Source organism: Hydra vulgaris, chromosome 05 (genome assembly GCF_038396675.1).
Source record: "Hydra vulgaris chromosome 05, alternate assembly HydraT2T_AEP".
In the NCBI taxonomy this organism is placed as follows: Eukaryota; Metazoa; Cnidaria; class Hydrozoa; order Anthoathecata; family Hydridae; genus Hydra; species Hydra vulgaris.
Window position 1 is genome coordinate 23,372,501 of NC_088924.1, and position 23,330 is coordinate 23,395,830.

A 23,330-nucleotide genomic window follows, 5' to 3' on the forward strand; every position below is an offset into this window, starting at 1 on the left:
ATCAATAAATGCAAAAAAAAAAAAAAGACATTTTAACTTTAACTAAATATATTAAAGGAAAAAAAAAATACTCACATAGTACTTCATTTGATTGGGATCAGATCTAACAAAACCTTGAATTACGTTTTGAGTAGTAAAGGAAACAAAAGATGGCAAAAAATACTCAAATTCCAAATAAACATTTAAAAATACTTCAAATACAGGATAAATTTGCAAATTCATTCTAATAATATATCTAAAATGATAAAGAATAAAATTAAAAACGTTAAATATTTTATTAGTTAAAAACATTCAAAAAACAAGGTTTTAGTTGCATTAATAAACAAAGAAAACATAAGTATAATATATATAACCACCTTGTTTATTCTTTTCTTACCAACGTACGTCTACCACATAAATTTTTTTAAATTTTAAACATTGTTTGGGTAATAAATTTTGCGTCGAATTCGTAGATTCGACAAAATATTGCCTATTTCACGAAATATTATTATAACGTTAATTGGAAAAATATTATTATATGGTGAAAAATCCAATAAAGAGTGCCGCTACATCAAGAGTTTTGCATGGGGCAAAAATCATTTTTTTCTTTTTTTCTGATGAAATCAGAAAAAAACAAACAAAAAATAATGAAAGAAAAAATTACAACCTCATGCCAAACTCTAAGTGACTTAAATAGAAGGAGGCGTAATGGAGTTTACAAACATCGATTGACTTAAATAGGGAAAGACAAGTAGATTTTCATCGAATTACTTAAATAGATTTACGCGAAGTGGAGTGTACATAAAAATTCTACTAAAGGTACATACCCATTTAAAGTGACTTTATTGGAAACATTCCATAAGGCCGTGGTAAAATCTGAAAAATAGAATATTCATTCAAAGTTATTTAAAAGTTGAATCAATCATGAATAATGAACAACTTATTTTTTTTTACTATCTACAATAGAAGATAGCAAAAAATATGTCAGAATTTTTTTCAAAAAAAACTTCTAATTGATTTAAAATAGCTTTAACATTTCAACAATTTTGTATTTTTTAATAAATAAGCTGTATACTATACATATATAGTCCGGCTCTTGTAAATACGTGCTCTTTAGTTTATTTTTTTTTGTTTTTTGTTTTTTTGTTTTTTCTTTTTTTTCAGTTTTTCTTGTTTACTTGATTTTTACCCTTAACGTGAATATTGTTTTTGAAGTTTTTTTTAAACGAATTATTATTTATTTTACATTTATAGTTTTAAATAAATAATTTGTAAATTATATAAATATATTTGGCGGTAGCTTTTTTTAATCTTTGCATCAGGAGATAATCATTAACTATTATACTTGCTAAGTCTAATTTCATATTTTTTTGGTTCTAAATCATCAAGAACAGTTGTTATATTTGTTTTTATTTGTTCAGCATAACCATTCACATCAATTTCAGGTAATTTCAGGCATTTAATCGCATTTGTTCTATAAAGCATGTTCGTAAAAAAATGTTCATAAAAATCAATTAGTTTTACTTTTTACAGGTTTATGTTGGAGTGCTATCCGGACCAATTAGCGGCTCAAAATACCCTAGTCTGATAATTGAATATTGCGGTTTTTTACTAGATTAAGCAAGTTGGCAATATCAGAAGTTGAAAATATGCGAGTTGGGGATAAAACTCTTTTTATCATGCTGAAGGCTAACAGTAACTAAGGCATGCTGGCTAAGTAACTAAAGCATGCTGAAGACTAACTGTAACTAAGGCATCACTCGTTGTAACATGCTGTCTTTATAATATTAACATATCTGAGCAATTAAGGTCACCGCACAGAAGCATTTCTTCAGAAAATATTTAAAATTCTTCTAAAATATCAGTGAGTTCAAAGAAAATGCTAAACAGATAAATTGGATATGATTGATAGTTAAAAACAACATTGTAAACAATATTGTTGCTATTTATCATTTGTATTTCTTAAATTTAATTTAGATGATGCAAGTTCATAGGACAGGCAAGTAATGAAAAGGGTTAAATATTTATGTTGTCTCGGTACATTATTGCTACGCCTCCCCACGATGGTCAGATCTGCGGTATTTAATTGTTTTGAAACCTGGCGACACCAAATTGCAGTAGTATTGTCTGGTTTTATCCAAATTTCAGTCAGTATAAACAAATCTAACGATTGATTTTGTGCTATATCATGAGACATATCAAATTCTTTTAAACAGATCGAACATTTTGGGTATTTAAGTTTAGTGTAGGTTGTGAAGAAGGTTCTTGAGAGGTTCTTATAATTTTTTAAAGAAATTTTTGCAGACTTATTTTGATCCATTCGAGCTCACCCGATCGTATACCCTAATTATATTTTTGCGATTGTGCACGTTGTACCGTTGCCTCTTAGTAAGTGCTGGATTTCTAGTGTTTCAACCTTTTCTGAGTTCACTATCAAACAATCTCTCATTTTCTGTTTTGTCTCTGTTAATAAAAATAATGGTGTAAATAATATAACCCTATAACTAGTTAGAATTGATCATCATAAAATTTGTGTGTCATTCTTTCAGAAGCGTCAAATTATGTTTTCTAATTTAACTACGATGAGGTAGGGTAATCTGATGTTTGACTATTTGATGCTGTTTGTGCGTATGAGAATTTTGTTGTGGGTTAATTGGCTATTGCTGTTGTTGAGGCATTTATTTTATCAACTTTAAGAGTTTTTATTCGTTTTAAAATATATAAAATAATCATTGATTTTTTGCCAAAGCATTTGTGTATGTTTTTTAACCTCAGCAGATGCACTTGGAATTGTCGGCTTGTATATATATATATATATATATATATATATATATATAAATATATAAACGTTTTTAAAGAACAGAGCAATAATAAATTAGTCAAAACACTTATTTAACTTTTATCTTTAACATTATGTTTTTCCATCAGTAGGTTCATCATGAAGAATGCCTTAACATCAAAAAGTTCAAATAATAGAAAAATTGTTTTACAGGAAGTTGTGAATTGTTATAATTAATTATGTAATAACTGTAGTGCTAGGCTACTAGTAAGTTATATCAACTACATTTAATAATTAAAAAATCATGAAAAGAACTCTTTAGAATTAGGATAGTTTTAGACTGGTCATTTATATTTTTTTATTTAAAAAAAAAAACTTATTTTCATCTCTGCATTTAGAAATTAATTTAGGTTTTTTATTCAGTAAATTTTCTTGATCTAAATGATTAATAACTTTCAATTTTTTTTGTCAACATCTTTACATACTTCTTTACATACATCTTTTGGAAATGTTATTATAGGCAGGCGCAGTTTTTAGAATAGACCAGTTTACTTTAAAGTTAATATTTTTTTCTTTCGGTAGCCAGATAAATTTTGATAGTCATAGTCTCTTTTGAGTATTTTTTTATCTTTAAAAGACTGTTTGTGGTTGGCATAACGTTTTTTCCATTTGCCCTCGGTTAAGCCAGTATATCGTTTATCAGGGTTGTTTTGCGAGGAAACAATGCATTTGTAAATAATATTTTTTTATAAACAATTGCCATTCATAGTGCAGTCAACTTTTTACTTGCAGTTAAAATTTTCAGTATTTTTTTCTTTGGAAAATTCATTTTTATTAATCAATGCAAAATTATGGTTTTTTATAATTCTTTCAATACTTTTTGTACAGCTATAGCTTACCTTAATGGTGTTTCTGTTAAAAATTTTGTGCGATTTATTGGAGGAGGGAAATGTATGTCAACTAATTTTAAAAACTCTTTTCAAATATTTGTTGAAACATTTCTGCTGTTCGGAGGGTTGAACCAAATTATATTACTATTTCTATTTCGCTTTTTTGCGCTTTTTGTTTCAAGTTTTAGCTCGAAATTTTTAAATCCGCTTGTTTTAATAGCATCTTCATACACGCGTTTGGAAGAGTTAATAATATTTTCATTAGAAGAGTTTTAGTTTAGTCTATTGTTAATAGAAATAGGAATTTGATTCAATAACTGAGGGGGATCATTTGAATTTATATTAATATACGATAGTTCATCATTAAATTTTTTATAAGACCTATAAGAATTTTCCAACAAGTCAAATGTGACATCAAGAAAATTCACAATTTTTAAATTAATGTTAATTTCAATTTGGAAGCCAATATTTTTGAAAATTTGTATAATATTTTTTCTGATTTCAAGTTTTCATTTTTTCTGATTGTCAAGTTAAGGCCCTGTTTTTTTTTTCTATTATAATTAAACCATCATCGCGATACAAACCTTATAGATTAAAATTAACTATTTTAACAAGGGATATTAAAATATATAAGCCTACAAATTCGCAAGTTTTTGCTGCGTCGTATCTTCCCATTGTTACATCAAAGCACTCGTGCGTGGTTTTTTTCTTCCACGTCTCGTTATTAAAATAAAGTAATGTTTTTCTGCAATGTTTAATTAGACAAATAGTGTCGTCTGTAATTTCAGTGTGGATTTTTCCAAATTTTATGGTTTTGCCTAAAATTTCGGCTGTAATTAAGGGGTAAAAATCATTAATATCAAGTTGTATAAATGTGCATTCATTTTTATTAGTAATTTCAGAAAACCGATTTATAACATCAATGGTAGTATATTCTAAAAATAGTGTAAAATTTAAAATTATCTTATTAAACATTATTGAAGTGTTTTTGTTGCTGTTGCTGTTATGATAATGTAAATTCAATTATTGAATTATCTTTTTAGTAAAGAACAAGTAAAGAAAACTCAAAAACGGACGAGAAGTACTGATGTGTGGAAAGGAACTGCACAAGAAAAAAAAAGAGAATTGGGAGATTCCTATAAAAATTCAAGCGGGATAAAAGTCAAAGAAAGAATCGTAAAAAGTAATTGCTTAAAGTGGATATTTTTTTGTGAATCAAAAATTACCCCGGAAAATAAGAATTATTTCTAGAACTTAGATGACAATAGCAAAAATGCTTTTTATACTAAACTTACAAAAAGAAACGAAAAAGTAGGAGTTAGATTTGTTTTATACAATTGCAGAAGAAAGTATTTTTATCAATATTTTATAAAAAATGACAGCATTACTCACAGGGTTTATAAAAATTTATTTATCGGAATTATTTTTATTTCTCAAGCAAGTGTACATTAGCTTAACAACAATTTATTAGATCTGTATACATAAGTTCCAGTTGAAAATAAAAACGGAATGCACCTAAAGTTTACAAACATTGTTGGACGAATTCATATTCACAAAAGTTCGTTTCCAAGTATTAAATCTCATCTTTGTAGGAGCACTACCGAAAAAGAATATCTTGAAAATAAGTTGAATTTTTCATTAATGTATGACTTATAGAGTGAACATTTCTAAAAAAAAGGAATTCAACATGTTAAGCAATATAAATATAGAGAAGTGTTTAATACTAAACTTAGATTAGGTTTTTCAAGACCAAAATCAGATCAATGTGACTGCTGTGAAGAGAATAAAATCAATATAGTAAAAGCAGTTAATAGCTTAGAGTAAAAAATACAATTTCAAGGTCATATTTTTTTAAAGATTCCTATCAAAATACGAAAGTGAAAGTGAGAAAAGTTGTTTTATTTTTTAATATGAAAAGTTTTATTCAGCTTCCAAGAGCAAATGTATCACCTTTTAATCTCACTGTCAATAGATAACATAGTTTACTGTTGCGTGTGTAGTAAATATAATGTAGGTAGAACTGCTAATTGTATTGCATTGGAAATGGAAACGGTTTTAAGGCTATTCGTTTTAGAACATCCAAAAGTAAGAAAAATTATACTTTCGTCTGACTCATCTGTACCAAAAAATAAAAATTCAGTACTTGCTTTTGTTTTAAAAGGCTTTCTGGTAGAAAAATAACACAGGTTAAGATAATTACTCAAAAACTTTCAAAAAGGTCATTCTCTTGTGCAAGAAGTTAATAACGCTCATAGCTTCATTAAAAATTTCGAATAAGAATGAAGTATTTAGCCCAATTAGCTTAATTTGTGTATTAAAAACACTGAGAAAGCCCCAACTCCACATCCTTCAGATGAGATCTTTAAATTAATAAAACAAACAAACTAAAATATCATTAAACCTGCGACATTTTGTGACATATAAGGGCTGTCACTCTGTTACTAAACCAGGAATATGTGTGAGTATTTTGCAAAAAGGAACGACATTTCGAGTTGGCGGTGCTAACACATTTGCAGGAAATAATCTTAATCACTAATGTCTCATTATTAACATCACTAGTTTATCTAAGCAAAAAAAAAAACTAAAGATATTAAGTTAATGCTATGTTTTATGTCTGCAAATGACTGTGCTTTTTATGAAACAGTCATAAAATAAATGTTTATGTTTAACTAGAACTAATTTTTTTTGTTGAAATAATCTTTGATTTTTACTAAATGTTAAAATTATTTAATATTGTTTTTGCAAAGTGAACCTTTAAATATCCACTTTCACAATGCAAACAGTAGTAATGTCGTGGTTTTTCGGGGTAATCCTTTTTCTGTTATTTTGAAAAAAACGTTTTATTTACTTAAAGAAACAGTTTAAAACCATTGTCAAATTGCAAACGTAGAAAAATGCTTCAAAGTTAGCATTCTAATTTCAGTTATTGGAGATAAAAATTGTGATTTTGCAAATGTTTTTAAAACTATATATAAATATAATCTCTTAATCAATTAATTTAATTAATTAAAATATTCGAATATAAAAAGTATGTTTTAAGTTAATCTGAAGAAATTTGAATATTATCTCTTTTAAATAAAAATAGTTAAAAATTTTAAAGATGTTTATATATTAAGAAAAATAACTTTGGATCTTGTATCCAAATTTTTTCAAATATGTGTTTTTGGGAGTTAAAATAAATAAACACTCGGGTCGCGATATGTATTTGCCTTGTGTAAACAATCAATACTTGTTAAATTCTTACTTAAGCAGGTATGGCTAGAGTTTAAAAAAAAAACGATTTTTAAACACCGGATTTTAAACTCCAAAATCACAAAAAGCCTGGTTTTAACCATTTTACAACATTTCGTTTGAAAAAATCGAACATGGAGAAATATTTAATTTATAGGGAATATAGTTGCAGTTTAGAACTTGGGAAGTTTAGGACAGATTTTTTAAAATAGAAACGAAATACATTGCAAAGATTTAAAAAAATACTAACTTATCAACCAAGATAAATATACTAGAAGATTAGAAATACTATCGCACGTATATTTTTTGTAAAAAAGAATATCAAAATACGTATCGTACTTAGATATTCTTTTTTTCTAAAGTTTATTTTTGATGTTTTTCTAATTTTTTTTAATTTTTAAACGTAAGGATTTACAGAGAAAATAGCATCACCAAAAAATTTATGTTTTAACATTATAAGTAAAATAGAAATGTACTACGATATAAATGAAAAGTTAGTTACAAGACATAAAATTTATAATTATATAAAGGCTATGCAAAAAAATGTGAAAGATAAAAGGAGGAAAATTCAAAATTAAGTTTAGTTTGTTTAAATATTATACAGGGCCGACGGCACGGGTTTTTAAGTGAATGGAGGAGGGGGGAAAACAATCGTCAATTCTTAAAAGAAGTCTTCTATATCTAGAATTTTCTAAAATAAAAAAGTCGTTTCAAAAAAAAAGTGTGTTGGGGAGGAGGAGGGGGAAGAAATGCGTTTTTTATATAGCTTCTCCCCCCCCCCCCCCCTAATGTCGTCGGCCCTTATATGCAAAACAATTAATTGAACCCGTCATTTTGAAAAGGGCACAAGTCACCTTTTTACAAATTTTACTTTTTAATGCCATTTTTTTCGTTAAAGTGTTTTACATGTTTACTTTGAAGGAGACAGATTTTCATATACCACAAGTCAACTTTAAATGAATATGAAAATTAAAGTCTGATCAAAAATAGCACAAGTTCCGGACTTATGCCTTTTCAAGAGAAACGAAGCGCAATTGAACTGACGTAATCTCACTTTATTTGTTACAAAAATAGAAAATCGTGAACTTACTGAAAATGCATATACATTTAGAAAAGAGTGTCTGGTATATAAGGAACAGTGAAATATACACACACGAAAAAATAAAAAAAGCCAAAATTATTAGTCAAGCTTATAAAAACTACAATGGAGATGATGTGGCACTAAGACGGACGGGTGCTTCTTGCAGGTTAGTTTTTTTTTCTATAGTATATAATATATACTGTATTCGTTCTCAAATTTTTGTTTATTTACTCATGTTTTACCACCAATCATTGGAGGTGAAACATCTTGATATTTAATTATGGTAATGTTACCACAATAATTTTCTTTATTTACAAATGTAGTTCAAAATGTATGGACTTGTATCTGAAGATGTTATAAAAAGTTCAGTTTGTTTATAAATTTGATAGTAAAATTGCCCAAGACACATACTTGCAGTCATTGATTGAAAAGAAGGAAATACATAGAGAAGACGGTTTAGATCTGAAGAACCTAAGAAAAACAAACTTTCCTTTATTTATCGCACTAACATTGAAGTTGTGAGAAAAAAAGTATGCAAGAAAGATATTTGCAATATGCATGAAATTTCTATGAAACAAGTTAGACGTTTATGCATTTGCTTAAAAAAAAGATGAGCAGCTTATAGATCACAGAGGTAAACCCCAGACTTCACGATGCAACGCATTACCTGGTGATACATTAACAAAAGCACGTAAGCATATTGAATCATTTCCTGTTAAAAATGTGCACTTTAATGTGAAAATTATGCACACATTATACAAACAAAAATATCCAGATCATCCTGTTAAATATAAGTTTTACCTTAAACATTTACAAAACAATTTTAATTTTTCCTTTGGTAGAAAGCAAGTTGATGCTTGTGGACTGTGTGAAGAATTACAAATTAAGCTTAAAAAACCACACGTTAATGGCAATGCAAAAAGAATCTATCAAGCAAATATTGAGATCCACAAAAGACAAGCAAACAAATTTTACAAAAAGATACAGGAAGTTGAAACTAAGTGCAAAAATAATCCAAAAATAATTCAAAATAGAAATCATGCCATAGTCAGCATACTTTTATCACTGGTAGCTGAACTAGGTAGCAATATAATTAAGATATTACATACCAAATTTACATACAATATTACATACCAAAAAAAAGTCACTCATTCTTGCCAAACGATAGAATCTTTGGAACAGCAAAGCGACATATTCGATAAAATGACCGGATTTACACACCAACAGAGTATGAAAATTTTGCGTCAAACAAAAAATTTGACATTAGAAGGCCTAAAACTCAAGATATTATTGATGTAAAAAAATGGTGGCCAAAATATTATAAAAAAGTTGTGTTATCTGTGGATTCCTATGAAAGAAGAGTAGCCAAAGACAAAGGTTTGGTGTTTCAAAAGTGGCACATTTCACGTTTTCTAAGACCACACCAGGTTTAGTGATAACACGTGAATCCATAGATTGCTTAGTCAGTTATGATTTCCAGCTAATACAAAGGATGGGTACAAGACCAACCCTACCATTAAGTAGTACTCCTGCATATACTGGAAAATTGCCTGTCAATAAAAAAAATATTAGATTTGAAAAAAATAGAGAAATATTTATTTCATATTCAATAGAAGAGTATAAAAACTTCTATTCAGAGCTTTTTGTATGGCCAATAACTTCGACAAACAATGAATTCTAAGAAATAAGCGATGATTAACTAACATAAATATAGTTGTTTTAATATAATAACAAAATATTACTATTTTGATAATCTTAGGATTTTTATATGCAACAAAGTGTTTATTTTGAAAAAGGCATAAGTCCATAAATTTAAATTAAAGATATATGTATTATATAGATATAAAGATAAAAGATTATATGTTTAATTTAAATTAAATATATATGTATTTTATAGTTATAAAGATATAAGATTATATGTTGGTTTTTTATAAAAAATAAAACTTTAAAAACTTATGTCTGCTTTTTTCTCATATTTTTCTACTCATATACTTAGTTTCTTAAGTGACATTGACTTTTTTTCTAAAAAACTTATTTTTGTTGCTGAAAAGTTCGAATAAATAGTCTTGTGCCCTTTTCGAAATGATGGGTTCAATTATGGCTTGAGATCATTATTAAAATAGTTGTGTTATTAGCAAGAGTTCTCCTAACTCGGCTATTTTTAAAAAATACTATAATCTTTTTTTACTGTTTATAATTACTGCTGAAAAAAAACGGATTTTTAAGAAACATATTTTTTCTTTTTTTCTTTATACTACTGCCTCAGTGTTGTTTAAAACTACTCCCTCTTGTGCGGTAGTTATGGATCATGACTAGCTTTGTTTTTAAGAGATTAAAAGCAACTCAATTTATTTAAGGTAGCTGCACATTTTTTTAAAAATTATTAACTAAATTATCTTTTTTAGCAAAAATTTCAACTTTATGTCAAGCAGTACAAAAGCTGTGGTATAGTTTTCATAAAAAAATTTTAATGTGCTCCCCTCTTCCCTATATTATACTTTTTTCACTTGTTGTAATTTTTCTAAGAAAAGGCTCTTTTATGCGTTGCCTCAAATAATGAAAGTTCAGCTTTTCATGTCTTTGGTTATATAAGGTTTTTTGCCGGCTACTCAAGAAACGAAATAACTAAATTTTCCATGACCTCTTTTAAAAAAGCTCTAGTTGTTCCAAACTACGTCTGGAACAACTAGAACCACCTTATCCCATTTATTGACATGAAATACATACAACTGATTAAGTTGAAAGAAAACATTATGCTTTATCTTCATCGAATGATAGAGGAAAAGTAATTGCTGAGCAAAATGAAGATTAGGTGACTCTGACGCAAACTTTAGGTGATAAGTATAAGACAGAATACAATTGGATCCAAAGCAGAAACTTAAATTCTATTGGAAGATGTGGTTTTTAACCAAAACAATTAACCGATGATCCAATCGAAGAAACACTATCATGGATCGAAAGTGACTGTCTGTTGACATTGGTGGTCATTAAAACAAGGATATTTAGACAATTTGATATTAGCGTCAACACAACCACAATTGCCAAATTCCTCGAAGACAGACTATTTTCATTCAAAAAAGTGCACAAGGAGCCTACTACAATGAATAGTAATGAAAACAAGCAAAAAAGAGCTGAATATGTTAGGAACATTAACGAACACATCACAAATGGTCATTAGATAGTTTGGATGAAACAAATCCGAAATTTTAGTCTTTTTTGTAGAAAAACGCAAGGACGTGCCAAACAGGGGAAAAAAAGCATTAATGAAAATACTTCTTCAAAAGGTGCAAACGTACATTTGATTGCAGCTATATCAACAAAAAACCAGTGGGTGACATCTGGGAATTGTTTAGGGGGTTTAGCTGTCGTAACAGAAAATGCTCCATGTCACGCTTGTTTAGAAAGGGTGTATGAAAATTTACCGGCTCAGTTGTTACAATTAGAACCCTACAACCCAATTTTAAACCCAGTGGAAGCTATCTAGTCCAAAATAAAAATACACGTTCAAAATGTTTTTCGCATTTCACCTGTATTTGGTGCTGGGATTATGGAACAACAAATGCAGGATTTAAAAAGTATTGTTATTGCGGCAAAAAACACAATAATGGGAGGTAATTGTACACGCGCTGTACAACAAAAGACCACGCATTACGCAACGATTTTAAACATGAAAGACGTCCAAGTTGGTGCTTTATTGAATGTTGTAATGATTTTTAATGACGTTGTTTAAATTTAAATTTGAAATTTTCATGTAAATAAACTATTTGTCTTTTATTTGTTATTCATCTGAATTCTTAATAAAATTTTTCACAAACAAAAATTAACTTTTATTTGACACCCTAGAGGAATTTTCCAGTTACCGCCTTAATCTCAAATGCCTTTTTCATGACTTTTTATATTTTATTGATATTATATTGTAATTTCTAGCCTTATATTACAAAGTATATTAGGACAACAAAATTTAAAATGCAAAGAACTTTGTATGCTTTTCTCAATTACAACTTTTATCTTCTCAATTACATCTTATATTAGCTCGCGCTAGGGTTTTATTTTTCTTACAAAAAAATGTTTTCTGGCTTTGTTTACAAAATAATAATAAGAAATTCTATGTATATACTAGAGTTCTAATAGAGTTTAAGCATTACTAAGCTAAAAATGGTTACAATTTAAAAAAAAAAGGAAAAGTCTCCAGTTGCCGCTTGAAGGCTGAGTTTTTTAAAAAAAAACACAATTTTTATTTAAAATAAATTAATTTAATTTATATTGTTGATGCTTTCACTTGTCGTCACTGTTATGCTAATAAAATAAAATGTAATAAACTAAATATTCTATGCCAATGGTTACAGCGGTGATTTTTAAATGACATTAAAGTCATTTAAAAATCACCGCTGTCACTAATTACGTTATTTATTACCATCACCAGCGTTATTTACCGCAAATTATGTCTCCAATCAAAACATTTCTTTAATAAATATTCAGATAGCAAAAAAGTTATAATTTATTAGTTCTGATTTACATCTGTTTATTTAATAAAATAAATTGAAATCAAAAAAAATTTTAATGGCAAAAAGGTCTTCTGCTGCAGTGACAACACAGAAAAGTCTACTTGTCATATCTTTGGTTCACCAGCAGACTTATGTGAAATTGTCTTGCCAATATACAAACATGTCATGCTAAGTTATCTTTTTTGAATGCAGAAAATGAGAGTCGAAAGTGTTTGAAAACAACCTTTTTGAAAGAAATATCGGAAACTTGGCGCACAAAATAGAAGATTTCTGGAGAAATGACACAAAAGCATAAAATCATTATAAAGTTCGTTAACAAAACGAAACACACAGACGAGTTTAAGTCCAAAATAATATTTCTAAAGCTTGCAGAAAATACTTTATTTAACGTTGCAGCATGCAAATGTCTTGATTTTTTTTAAATGCATCTGTGAAAAGGTACCAGAGAAAGAACATGACTTTCTCAGCAATCAAAGAGTTATGAGAATTATGTATATGGAAGGACTCGGTATTCAAAGTACTATATGAATACGGCGAAAAGAAGCAAGAAAAACCAGAGAAATTAGCCCCTTGCAGTCTAAACCATCAAAACAGTCTTGTGCTATTTCAGGTATTGAAGCTCAAACAATATCATCAAGCCCCATTTAGAATTCAAGTTTTTATTCTAAATCTTAAGATTCTGACTCTGATGACACTATGATTTGGAATACTAACTCAGAATCAAATGCTGTTTATTTAGACACAAATGAAAGCCGCAAGCGAAAACGGAAAAGCAGAGATAAAGCTTAAGAAATAAGATTACCATTAACATCCTTAGCGCAAGCCGGCAATAGAGTAGGTGTTTCAAGCAGAGGTGCTGCATTTATAGCATGTGCTGTGCTGGAAAACATAAACATAATTTCAAAAGGAGACCAATCTAAAGTAATTGATAAAAACAAGATTCAAAGAGAACGAAAGAAAAACAGACTTAAAATGCAACATTCAGACCATGAAAACATTTGTATTTAAAGGTTTGTATTTTGATGGAAGAAAAGTTACAGCATTAGTTAATGATACAAACAAGGATAAAAATATACAAAAAACTATCAAAAAAGAACATGGAGTTTTAGTACAAGAACCAGCTTTAAAGTATCCAGGGAATGCTGAGACTGCATCAGGGCATGGATACATCATTAAGACAAGTGTAAAAATATTTTAAACTCAAAACAACATTAATACATCCACATCAGTTGCAATGGGTTGTGACGAAACAGCTGCCAATACCGTATTTCTTAATGGTGTTGTTGCTTTGTTCGAATTAGAACTAAAAAGACCTGTCCACCTGTTTATCCATCAAATAAATGCTAATAAGCTTCCTCTACGGCATCTAATTCAAAAGCTAGATGAACCTACATCAGCGCCTAACGGATTATCTAGTTCTTTAATTTTCTTCAGATTTTCAATCAAAAGAGAAATTAACTTGTGTGATACCTTGCCAATAGTCAACTACACTCCTGTCAGTGTCACATTGCCAAAAATAAAAAAAAAATCTCATAGTTCTAAACAAAAATACTTATTCGATATTTGCAAACCAATATCTACAGGTTATTGTCCAAACGCTTTGACTAACCGAAATCCTGGAAAACTTAACCATAACAGGTGAGTGACCACTGCAAACAGAATATTGAGGTCTTATGTTGGATGTAACGAACCATCACACAGGCTGAGAGAAATAGTTGGGTTTGTTATTAAAGTTTACTGTCAAATGTAGTTCAACATAAGATGTAACACCTCATCCACGGAGGGTGCTAGACATTTATGGCTAACCATCAATTTATCCAGATATCCCGATTGTAAAATATAGAGCGGTTTTTTTGCGCATCCTGAAAACGTGCTTCTTGCTATGATATCGGATTCTCGCCCGAATGTGAGGAAATTGGCTTTACAACAAATAATAAAAGCAAAACTGATGAAAGCAAAGTTTGAAAGTTCCCTTATATATATATATATATATATATATATATATATATATATATATATATACATATATATATATATATATATATACATATATATATATATATATATATATATACATATACATATATATATATATATACATATATATATATATATAAATATATATATATATATATACATATATATATATATATATATATATATATATATATATATATATATATATATATATACACCTATTGTGTCACTAACGGGGACCGATTTTACAAAAAAAGAACACTTACAGGGGCATTAGTATAATTGGGGACATTTTAGTATTAATATTTGTCCCCATAAGCTTCGTTTTTTAGTAAAAAATATGTCCCAGTAAGCGTATTTTATAGAGAACGAAAAGTACATACATTGACTATCAAATAGCCTGACTCTCAAGGGAGTGTTGGTACATCAATTGAGGGTTTGGTTTAGGTCAGCATTAAGGTCGGGCCTAGGGTTAGGGTTACGGCAAGGTTTAAGTATGGTTATATTAGTGTAATTAGTTGTTTTTATAAATAGATAAAAATAAAATTGAAATATAAAATACTATAAATAAATAAAAACAACAACAATAAGTATAAAAAACATGTTTTTATAATAGGAAAACAAATTTAAAATGTATAGATAAAAATAAAAATATAACAAAAATTAAAATATATTTATATTTATTATAAAAATTGTGTAGAAAAAGTAAAAATTATAACGGGAACAAAAAAAACATGTCCCCGTAAACGCCGACTAGGAGTGTATACATATATACATACATATATATATATATATATATATATATATATATATATATATATATATATATATATATATATATATATATATATATATATATATATATATATATATATATATATTTATATATATATATATATATATTTATATATATATATATATATATATATATATATATATATAATATATATATATATATATATATATATATATATATATATATATATATATTTATATATATATATATAAGTATATATATATATACAACGTACGTATATGTATACATATATATACAAATACAAAAGTTACACTTTTTCTTGGTCTCGTTGAAGAATTGGTATATTTCAATTTTGTTTTACTTGACTATAGGCATGTTACCTGTATCATTATGTTTATGGATGGGTTGCGTGTTGATCCACTATCAAAAGTCATAATAAAATACTTTTCATAAAAACAAAAGCTCCAATTTTTGTAGATGTGTTGCAAGATTGGTATCTTTTAGTTATAATAGGTTTTTTACACAGCTCGTGCATTTATTACTTTTACAAAAGTAGTGAATATTTCAGGGGATCGTCATTTATCATTTTCTTTTGTTTTAGATTACGCTATGGATAGGCAGTTTGATAAATTAAAGAAAAACAAAAATTTTATTGTTTGTCTATTTAAAAATAAGAAACTAGTTTTTGAAACTTTGCTTAAAAAACTTCTTAGTTAAATAATTTAAACTTATCATTAAACAAAAAACTTTAAAAAATCTCGTTAGGGAATTGTGATGAAAAACAATTTTTATTTTGTAAATTATCATAAAGTCATTGTTTAAAATATTTCAATACCCTTGGGAACAGAGATTAAAAACTTTTAATTCTTTTAAGTAACAAAACCATTAGAAAAAGGCGCTTTGGTAAATTCACAGAGGTTTATCTTACACTACACAAATTGAAAACTTGAATGAACTCCAACTAAGCCTCTTTATTCAAACTTATGTTGTGCAAATCTTATGTTTTAAGTAAGTTTGCACAAGGGTGAAATAGTGCTCGTTATGCAAACTAGTTCTAGCAATTTGATAACTTTAAATTTAGAATTTTACCCCTTTTAAAAGTAAAAAGCAAATTTTGCTAACTTTAATAAAAGACCTTTTTAGTTAGTTGATTTAAACAACACACTTGGTCATTAAAGTCTTGCATAGAAAAAACAAGTGGCTGGAAACTTCAAAAAAAAAAAGTTGTTTATGATTTAATTGTACTTGTTTTCCTTTTTCAGGCTGTTAACCAGTAAAATATAAATAAAGCGTCCCGCATGGGTTCCACGTGTATTCCGTGAGGGATTGATGGGATTTACGTTGGACGGATTTTCCCATGTGGTATCCGTATGGAAATTTGTCACCATAAACCCATGTAGATAATCCAACATGGGTTACATGTGGAAATCATTTGGTATTTACTTACATGGAAAATCCCACGTGGGTTTCTTGTGGGATTTACATGGGAATTTGTTTGAAGGCTGGAAACTAAAAAACCTTAAATTAAAAAGTCGACATTGCATTTCGGCAAGGCTACATTTGTATTGTGTAAATATATTTTATAGTATTTTAGAGAATGGCAAGCAAGTATGTAAGTACAAAGAATATTTTTTATCTTTCTTTATAGAAACAAGATTAAGATATGTGCAAAGAGACATATTATTAGGATAATATAACAGTTATTTGAATATAGTTCTTGAGTATATTATCTGCAAACAGTTAACTGATGCAAGTTCAAATGTTGTCAAAAACCAAGCATGCATGCATGGGATACTGCTGTGTCCCACAAAGAATGCAGGTTTAAAAGTCAATGAGTTCCCAATTTTCTTTATTAAAAAGAAATAACAGAGGGGAGATAATTTTCTGTAAATTTGTTTAGGATCTGAAACTTTTAACTTTATATATAATAAGGTCCTTAAGACTTTTGAGACTCTTAAACTGCATTGAGGAACAAAACTAGGATATTTACAAAAACTTTTCCATTTTTACCACAGAGTTATTGGGTTTAAAGCCTCTGGGTCCAGTTTTCCAAGCAATATGATTTATAGTAATTTATAAATAAAATAATACTATTTAAAATGCATTTAGTTATACATACAACTCCTGATAGTTACCTATATGTATAATTAGTTATACATACAATTTATTATATAAACTTATTTTTTAAGGTTATGCTTGAACAAATTAGTACCAATTAATTCAAATTCAAGTTTTAGTTAAAGTTTAAAATAAAGTTTTAATTTGTTCAATGTTTTTTCACTATTTTATATTTATTTGTTTATTTATTCAAATTTGTTAATTAGTACTAATTCTTACTGCAGTAAGAATGTTTATCATTGTCGAACGTGATTTTATTAGTAACTTAATTTTATTTTAACAACCTTTACATTTTGAATGACGACAGCTTTAGTCTTCTATTAATGTTAAATTTATTACGTTTCAATAACTAACATTGAATCTCAACTGAATTAGTGTAAGCTTTGTAAGGTTTTGTTGTATATCAAAAGGTGTCGTAAATAAAATAAAATTCATATATATATAAATATATATATATATACATATATATATATATATATATATATATATATATATATCTATATATATATATATATATATACATATATATATATATATATATATATATATATATATATATATATATATATATATATATACATATACATATATATATATATATATATATATATATATATATATATATATATATATATATACATATATATATATATATATATATATATATATATATATATATATATATATATATACATATATATATATATATATATATATATATATATATATATATATATATATATATATATATATATATATATATATATATATATATCAGGGACGTAGTGACTCAGTACAAAAGAACGAGGACCTGTACTTGACCCTAAATCTGGCTCAGGAAACTGGACCCCCAGAAAAAGAAACTTGGCCCGCAATCTTCAAAGAGAAAAAATTCAGTTTAGTTCTATAAGTTTAGTTCTTTCGGAGCATTTTTACAACATTTTATTTAGCCTAAATTCACGTCGGTGTTTTTGTTTGTTTCGTGTCCGCGCAAAGCAAACATAGGTCAGCGCTAATAATAAAATAGATCCGCACAGCTTTAGTTTAGCGTAAAAAAAAAAAAAATTGCTTTGAAAAGTAATTAAAACAAACAAAATTAATTTATGTTAATTAAGGTTAATATATATTTGATAAAAAAAATTGTGTGTTTAATAAATTTTTGTTATTATTTTTATTCTCTACTACTCAATATGCTCCAGCTCATTTCCTATCGGTCCATGCAATTTATAAATAGTACTACTATTTATAATTTCCACGGGCTAATAGTTGTTATAACTCAAACAAAACAAGTCAATGCCCTGGTTTCTATCATAAGACATGTTTTCAATTTTATATTTATTTATGTTTCAGGTGAAATGGAGGAAAAATAAGAAAGAGACAACATTTAAATACAACTCTGGTGCTGAAAAAAATGCTCAAAAACGGCAACATGAACTGAAAGCAGCTGGTAATGATCTAAAGCAATTAAAGTTAACGGCAGGTCTCGCGTCAGTGCAAGTGCCACAAATACAGAGAAAAGCTGGGACATCCTAAAACAATTTATTGTATATGGGCCAAATCAGCCAACAAAACATTCAAGGTTATCAAAGTGTTACACTGAATCATTTAAAGTTAATGACATTGAAGTTGTGCAGTAAAGTTTATGGCTAACCTAATCTCTATCACTAGATAAAATTTTTGCATTGTTCATTTATGCTTTAGATCAAGAGAGGAAAAAAAAATCTTTAGGTGATCGGTTTGATAATTAGTCAAACTTAAGTCACATCATAATAAAACATTGCATTCAAAAAAACCCGTCAGAATGCTGCTGAAACTATGGTTCATGCATTATCAGACTTCATATTTTATAAAATATTAAATATTGAAACCATGAGATATCTGAACAAAAAACGTAAAGAAGCGAAGAAAATACATCAATATCTAATACGAGTTATTGATCATATTCGGTTTTTGATCGCAGAGAGTATTTCTTTAGGCGGAAATAAGGAAGCCAACTTTTACAATGCCTCTGAAAAAAGTGAAGTCTTTCAATGTGGTGCGGGTAAATTTCTAAATTTGTTAAATTTATTGAGTCAGTATGATGAATAAAAAAATTTCAAACAATCTGCTTTCTAATTATACACAAAACAAGGTAATTAGTACTGTGACACAGATGGTCAAGAAGGATATTTCAGAAGTGGTAAATAGTTTAGTATTAATTTCACTATTAGCTGATAGCACCATTGGTATTACACTATGTGAGCAAACTTCTATTGTATTACATTATGTTACGCTTGCTGCAGAAGAGGCCATTGTAGAGGAACATCTGATTTCAATGGTTAAAACTGAAACAACTACTGGTAAAGGAGTAAGTGAAAAAATAAAAGATGAACTCAAATCAAATAACGTATATATTCAAAAGTGTGTGCGTTCGTGTTTTGATGGAGCGAGTAATATGCGAGGAATAAACAAAGGAGTTGCAACACATTTACAGCAGTGTTCTCCCATGGCAATAAATATTTATTGTGGATCTCATGAAACAAATCTGGTTATGAAACTTGTGCAAAATCTTCTATTGTTTCTGTTAACCTTTTTGGAACAGAAAACAAGCCTTGTGATGAGTAGAAATTGAAGAATTTTCTAAGCGGAAACTCAAGGAAACAAAACGATATGTTTGAGTAGTGGAAATATCTTCTTGGGTATGTGAATTAGTCTCTTAAAGTGGCTGCTACCCATAGTGTTTGTTTCAGTGACTAACAAAATGCTACAGACCGACTGCTGACACTATACCCTGCAGTAACCAATTGCTTTGAACAAATTTCAAATGACATAGAATTTCAAAACGAATATTTGAAGTGAAGCACAAGGTCTTTTATTCCAATTTTAGTCATACAAAACAATTGTGACTTTATGGCTCTTTAAAGGATTTTTTACTATCTTGGGTCCCCTGTATAAAATTCTTCAAGAATTAACACTTAATTTTTCCAATTCTATTAAGTCTGTCGATGTATCACTGTAAAACCTTCAAGTACTAAGGCACAGTGCTGGTCAAAATGATATTTTATCTGCTGTTAAAATTGCAACTAAAACTCAGCTTAAACAGCAAACATTTTTTGAGAAAAGGACACGCAGAAAGAAACATCTGGACTTCGATGAAACCGAAGACAAGCGGCTTACTCTGGCTAAAGATCAGTGGCTAGCAGAAGTGTTTTATACTGTAGTGGATTGAGCAACTGCAGTTCTTGTTCACAAACTTTCCTCACAGCGAAAATTTTTTTTTGAAGAATATGAGTGAAGATATTACTGATAATTTTCATAACTCTAATTCACTAGAAAAAATTCAATTAGTGCTTCAAAAATTCAAAATTGGTATCAGTTTAAATGAATTCACTACTGAAAGTTTGGTTTTGTAGAGATCTGCAGAAAGGCTGCTGATAAGAATAACAAAAATTTGCCTTCTTTTCTCGCCATTATGTTAGATGCTGTATTCCCCTCTGTTGCAACTCTATACAAGTTATTCAGTACAAACAATGTCAATTGAAAAATTGAATTAAAAAAAAGAGTAAAGCATTTAATCTTATGCTATCTCAAAGCAGGTTTTAGAGGTATTTACACCAACAATGATGCATAGAAACTTCTTGCTTTTGATGCTTAAAATCGTACAGGATCATTGGAAAACAAATAAAATTCAGAAATTAGCTTGCTTATCTGAAAGAATGATTTATGTTTGTTTGATGTAACAATTGGAAGTTACGACGGAGCAGAAATTTGCGAATTTATAGGTTTATTTATTTTAAATACCCTAGCTAAAATAATCTAAATTAATCAATTAGGTCTTTATCGCGACGACGGTTTAATAGAAATGCATAAAAAATCAGGGCCAGAACTCGATAAAATTAGAAAAGGTATTATTAAAGATTTTAAAAATATTGGCTTCCAAACTGAAAGGAATATAAATTTTAAAATAGTGAATTTTCTTGATGTCACATTTAACCTCTCAGAAAGTTCCTATAAGCCCTACAAAAAACCTAATGACGAATTATTGTATATTAATGTGAATTTGAACCATCCCCCTCAAATTCTAAAACGAATTACAATTTCAATTAACAATAGGCAAAACCAAAACTCTTCTAATGAAAATATTTTTACTTTCTCTAAACGCGTTTATGAAGATGCCCTTAAAAAAGGTGGCATTCAAAATTTCGAGTTGAAATTTGAAAAGGAAATTGCAAAAAAGCGTAATAGAAATAGAAACATAATTTGATTCAACCCCCCGTACAGCAAAAATGTTTCAACAAATATAGGTAAAATTTTTTTAAAATTAGTAGACAAACGTTTTCTTCCCTCTAATAAATTACATAAGATTTTTAAAAGAAATACCATTAAAGTAAGTTATAGTTATACAAAAAATTTAGAAAGAATTATAAAAGGCCACAACTACGCGTTAATTATTAAAAATGAACATATAAAAGAAAAAAACACTGATTATTGTAATTGTTAACAAAAAATAGATTGCCCTCTAAATGGAAAATGCCTTTCGAAAAATGTTATTTACAAGTGTATTATTTCCTCACAAAATAACCCTGATAAACAATATATTGGCTTAACCGAGGGGGAATGGAAAAAACGTTATGCCAACCACAAACAATCGTTTAAACACAAAAAATATTCAAAAGAGACTATGCTGTCAAAATATATTTAGGATTTAAAAGAAAAAAACAAAAACTTTAATTTACAATGGTCTATTCTAAAATCTGTCCCTGCCTATAATAACATTTCCAAAAAATGAATGCTATGTTTGCAAGAAAAATTTAAAATAATTACTCATTTAAATCAATAAAATTTATTAAATAAAAAATCTGAATTAACTTCTAAATGTAGGCACAAAAATTAATACCTCTAAAATTATGAAAATAAATCACCAAGTTAAACTATTCCCATTCTAAAGAAAATTATTTAATAATTACTTTCTGTAACTTCCCGTTAACAAAGAAATATAGTTATTAAAATTTTTTTTTAAGTAATTTATAACTTCCTGTAAAATATTGTTTTCTATAAATTGAATTCTTTTTTAGATTTAGTAACTCCTCCTGATGATCCAGCAATGGTGAAACTTATAGTTGAAGATAAAATTTAGATAAGTGTTTTTTACTAATTTATATATATATATATATATATATATATATATATATATATATATATATATATATATATATATATATATATATATATATATTTTATATATATATATAAATATATATATATATATATATTTTTTTTTAAGAAAATGTTTGAAGAAAGTTAAAAGATACTTAAAACCCTGGCGTTATGCAAACCGAAGCGATTTACTTAATTATTTTAATCGACAAAAGACGTCGTGTAAATCTTAAAAGAAAAATAATATTTTCAATATTTATTTTTAATGTATTTATTTATAGCATTTATTTTAAAATTAAATTATTTTGCAATACGCTTTTTGAATTTTTTAAAGTTTTGTTATAATAGTTAGTGGTAAATCCCATATAAGTTAAAGGTGGAAAACATCACAAGTAAAAGATCAATAATGCTACACATTTTGAATCCTTAATGGGATATAGTTGCAAATACCAGATTAAGTTAAGCCTCTCTGAAAGCTTGGATAAATAATATTAGAATACTACTTAAGTAATTTTTAGATTAAAGGAGTCTTAGAAGCATTCGGACTTTCATTTATCTGGTATTGACTACTTTTATACCATTTGGATCAAAATATATGTGGCTTTTAAGATCTACAACATGAAGTATTTTCCACCTATATCCAAAAAAAGATTTACCATATAAAACCCATGTGGGATTTAACATACGAAACCCACATGAGACAAAATATGAGTTCCCATATGATTTACATTTGGTAAAAACCCACGCATATCCCATGTGCGTATTTTCACTAGGGTGCACTTTTTTACTGGGTATCAGAATACAAAAATATGTTACAGACGTAAAAATAATGGATGAAACTTTTAGGGTGTGCGTGGATGGGTGGTTACAAATATAA

The 23,330-nt window shown here is 27.8% G+C and overlaps 1 protein-coding gene across 1 annotated transcript in view; it reads right to left on the reverse strand.

Annotated features, from left to right (window-relative positions):
• Positions 1-23,330, reverse strand: part of LOC136080700 (uncharacterized) — a 123,260-nt gene that overhangs the window by 46,721 nt on the left and 53,209 nt on the right. The window contains exons 5-6 of the mRNA XM_065797689.1: positions 807-855; positions 76-235 (exon numbers count right to left, since the gene is read on the reverse strand). Coding sequence (XP_065653761.1) covers positions 76-235; positions 807-855 — 209 coding nt within the window. The remainder of the gene's footprint in view (positions 1-75; positions 236-806; positions 856-23,330) is intronic.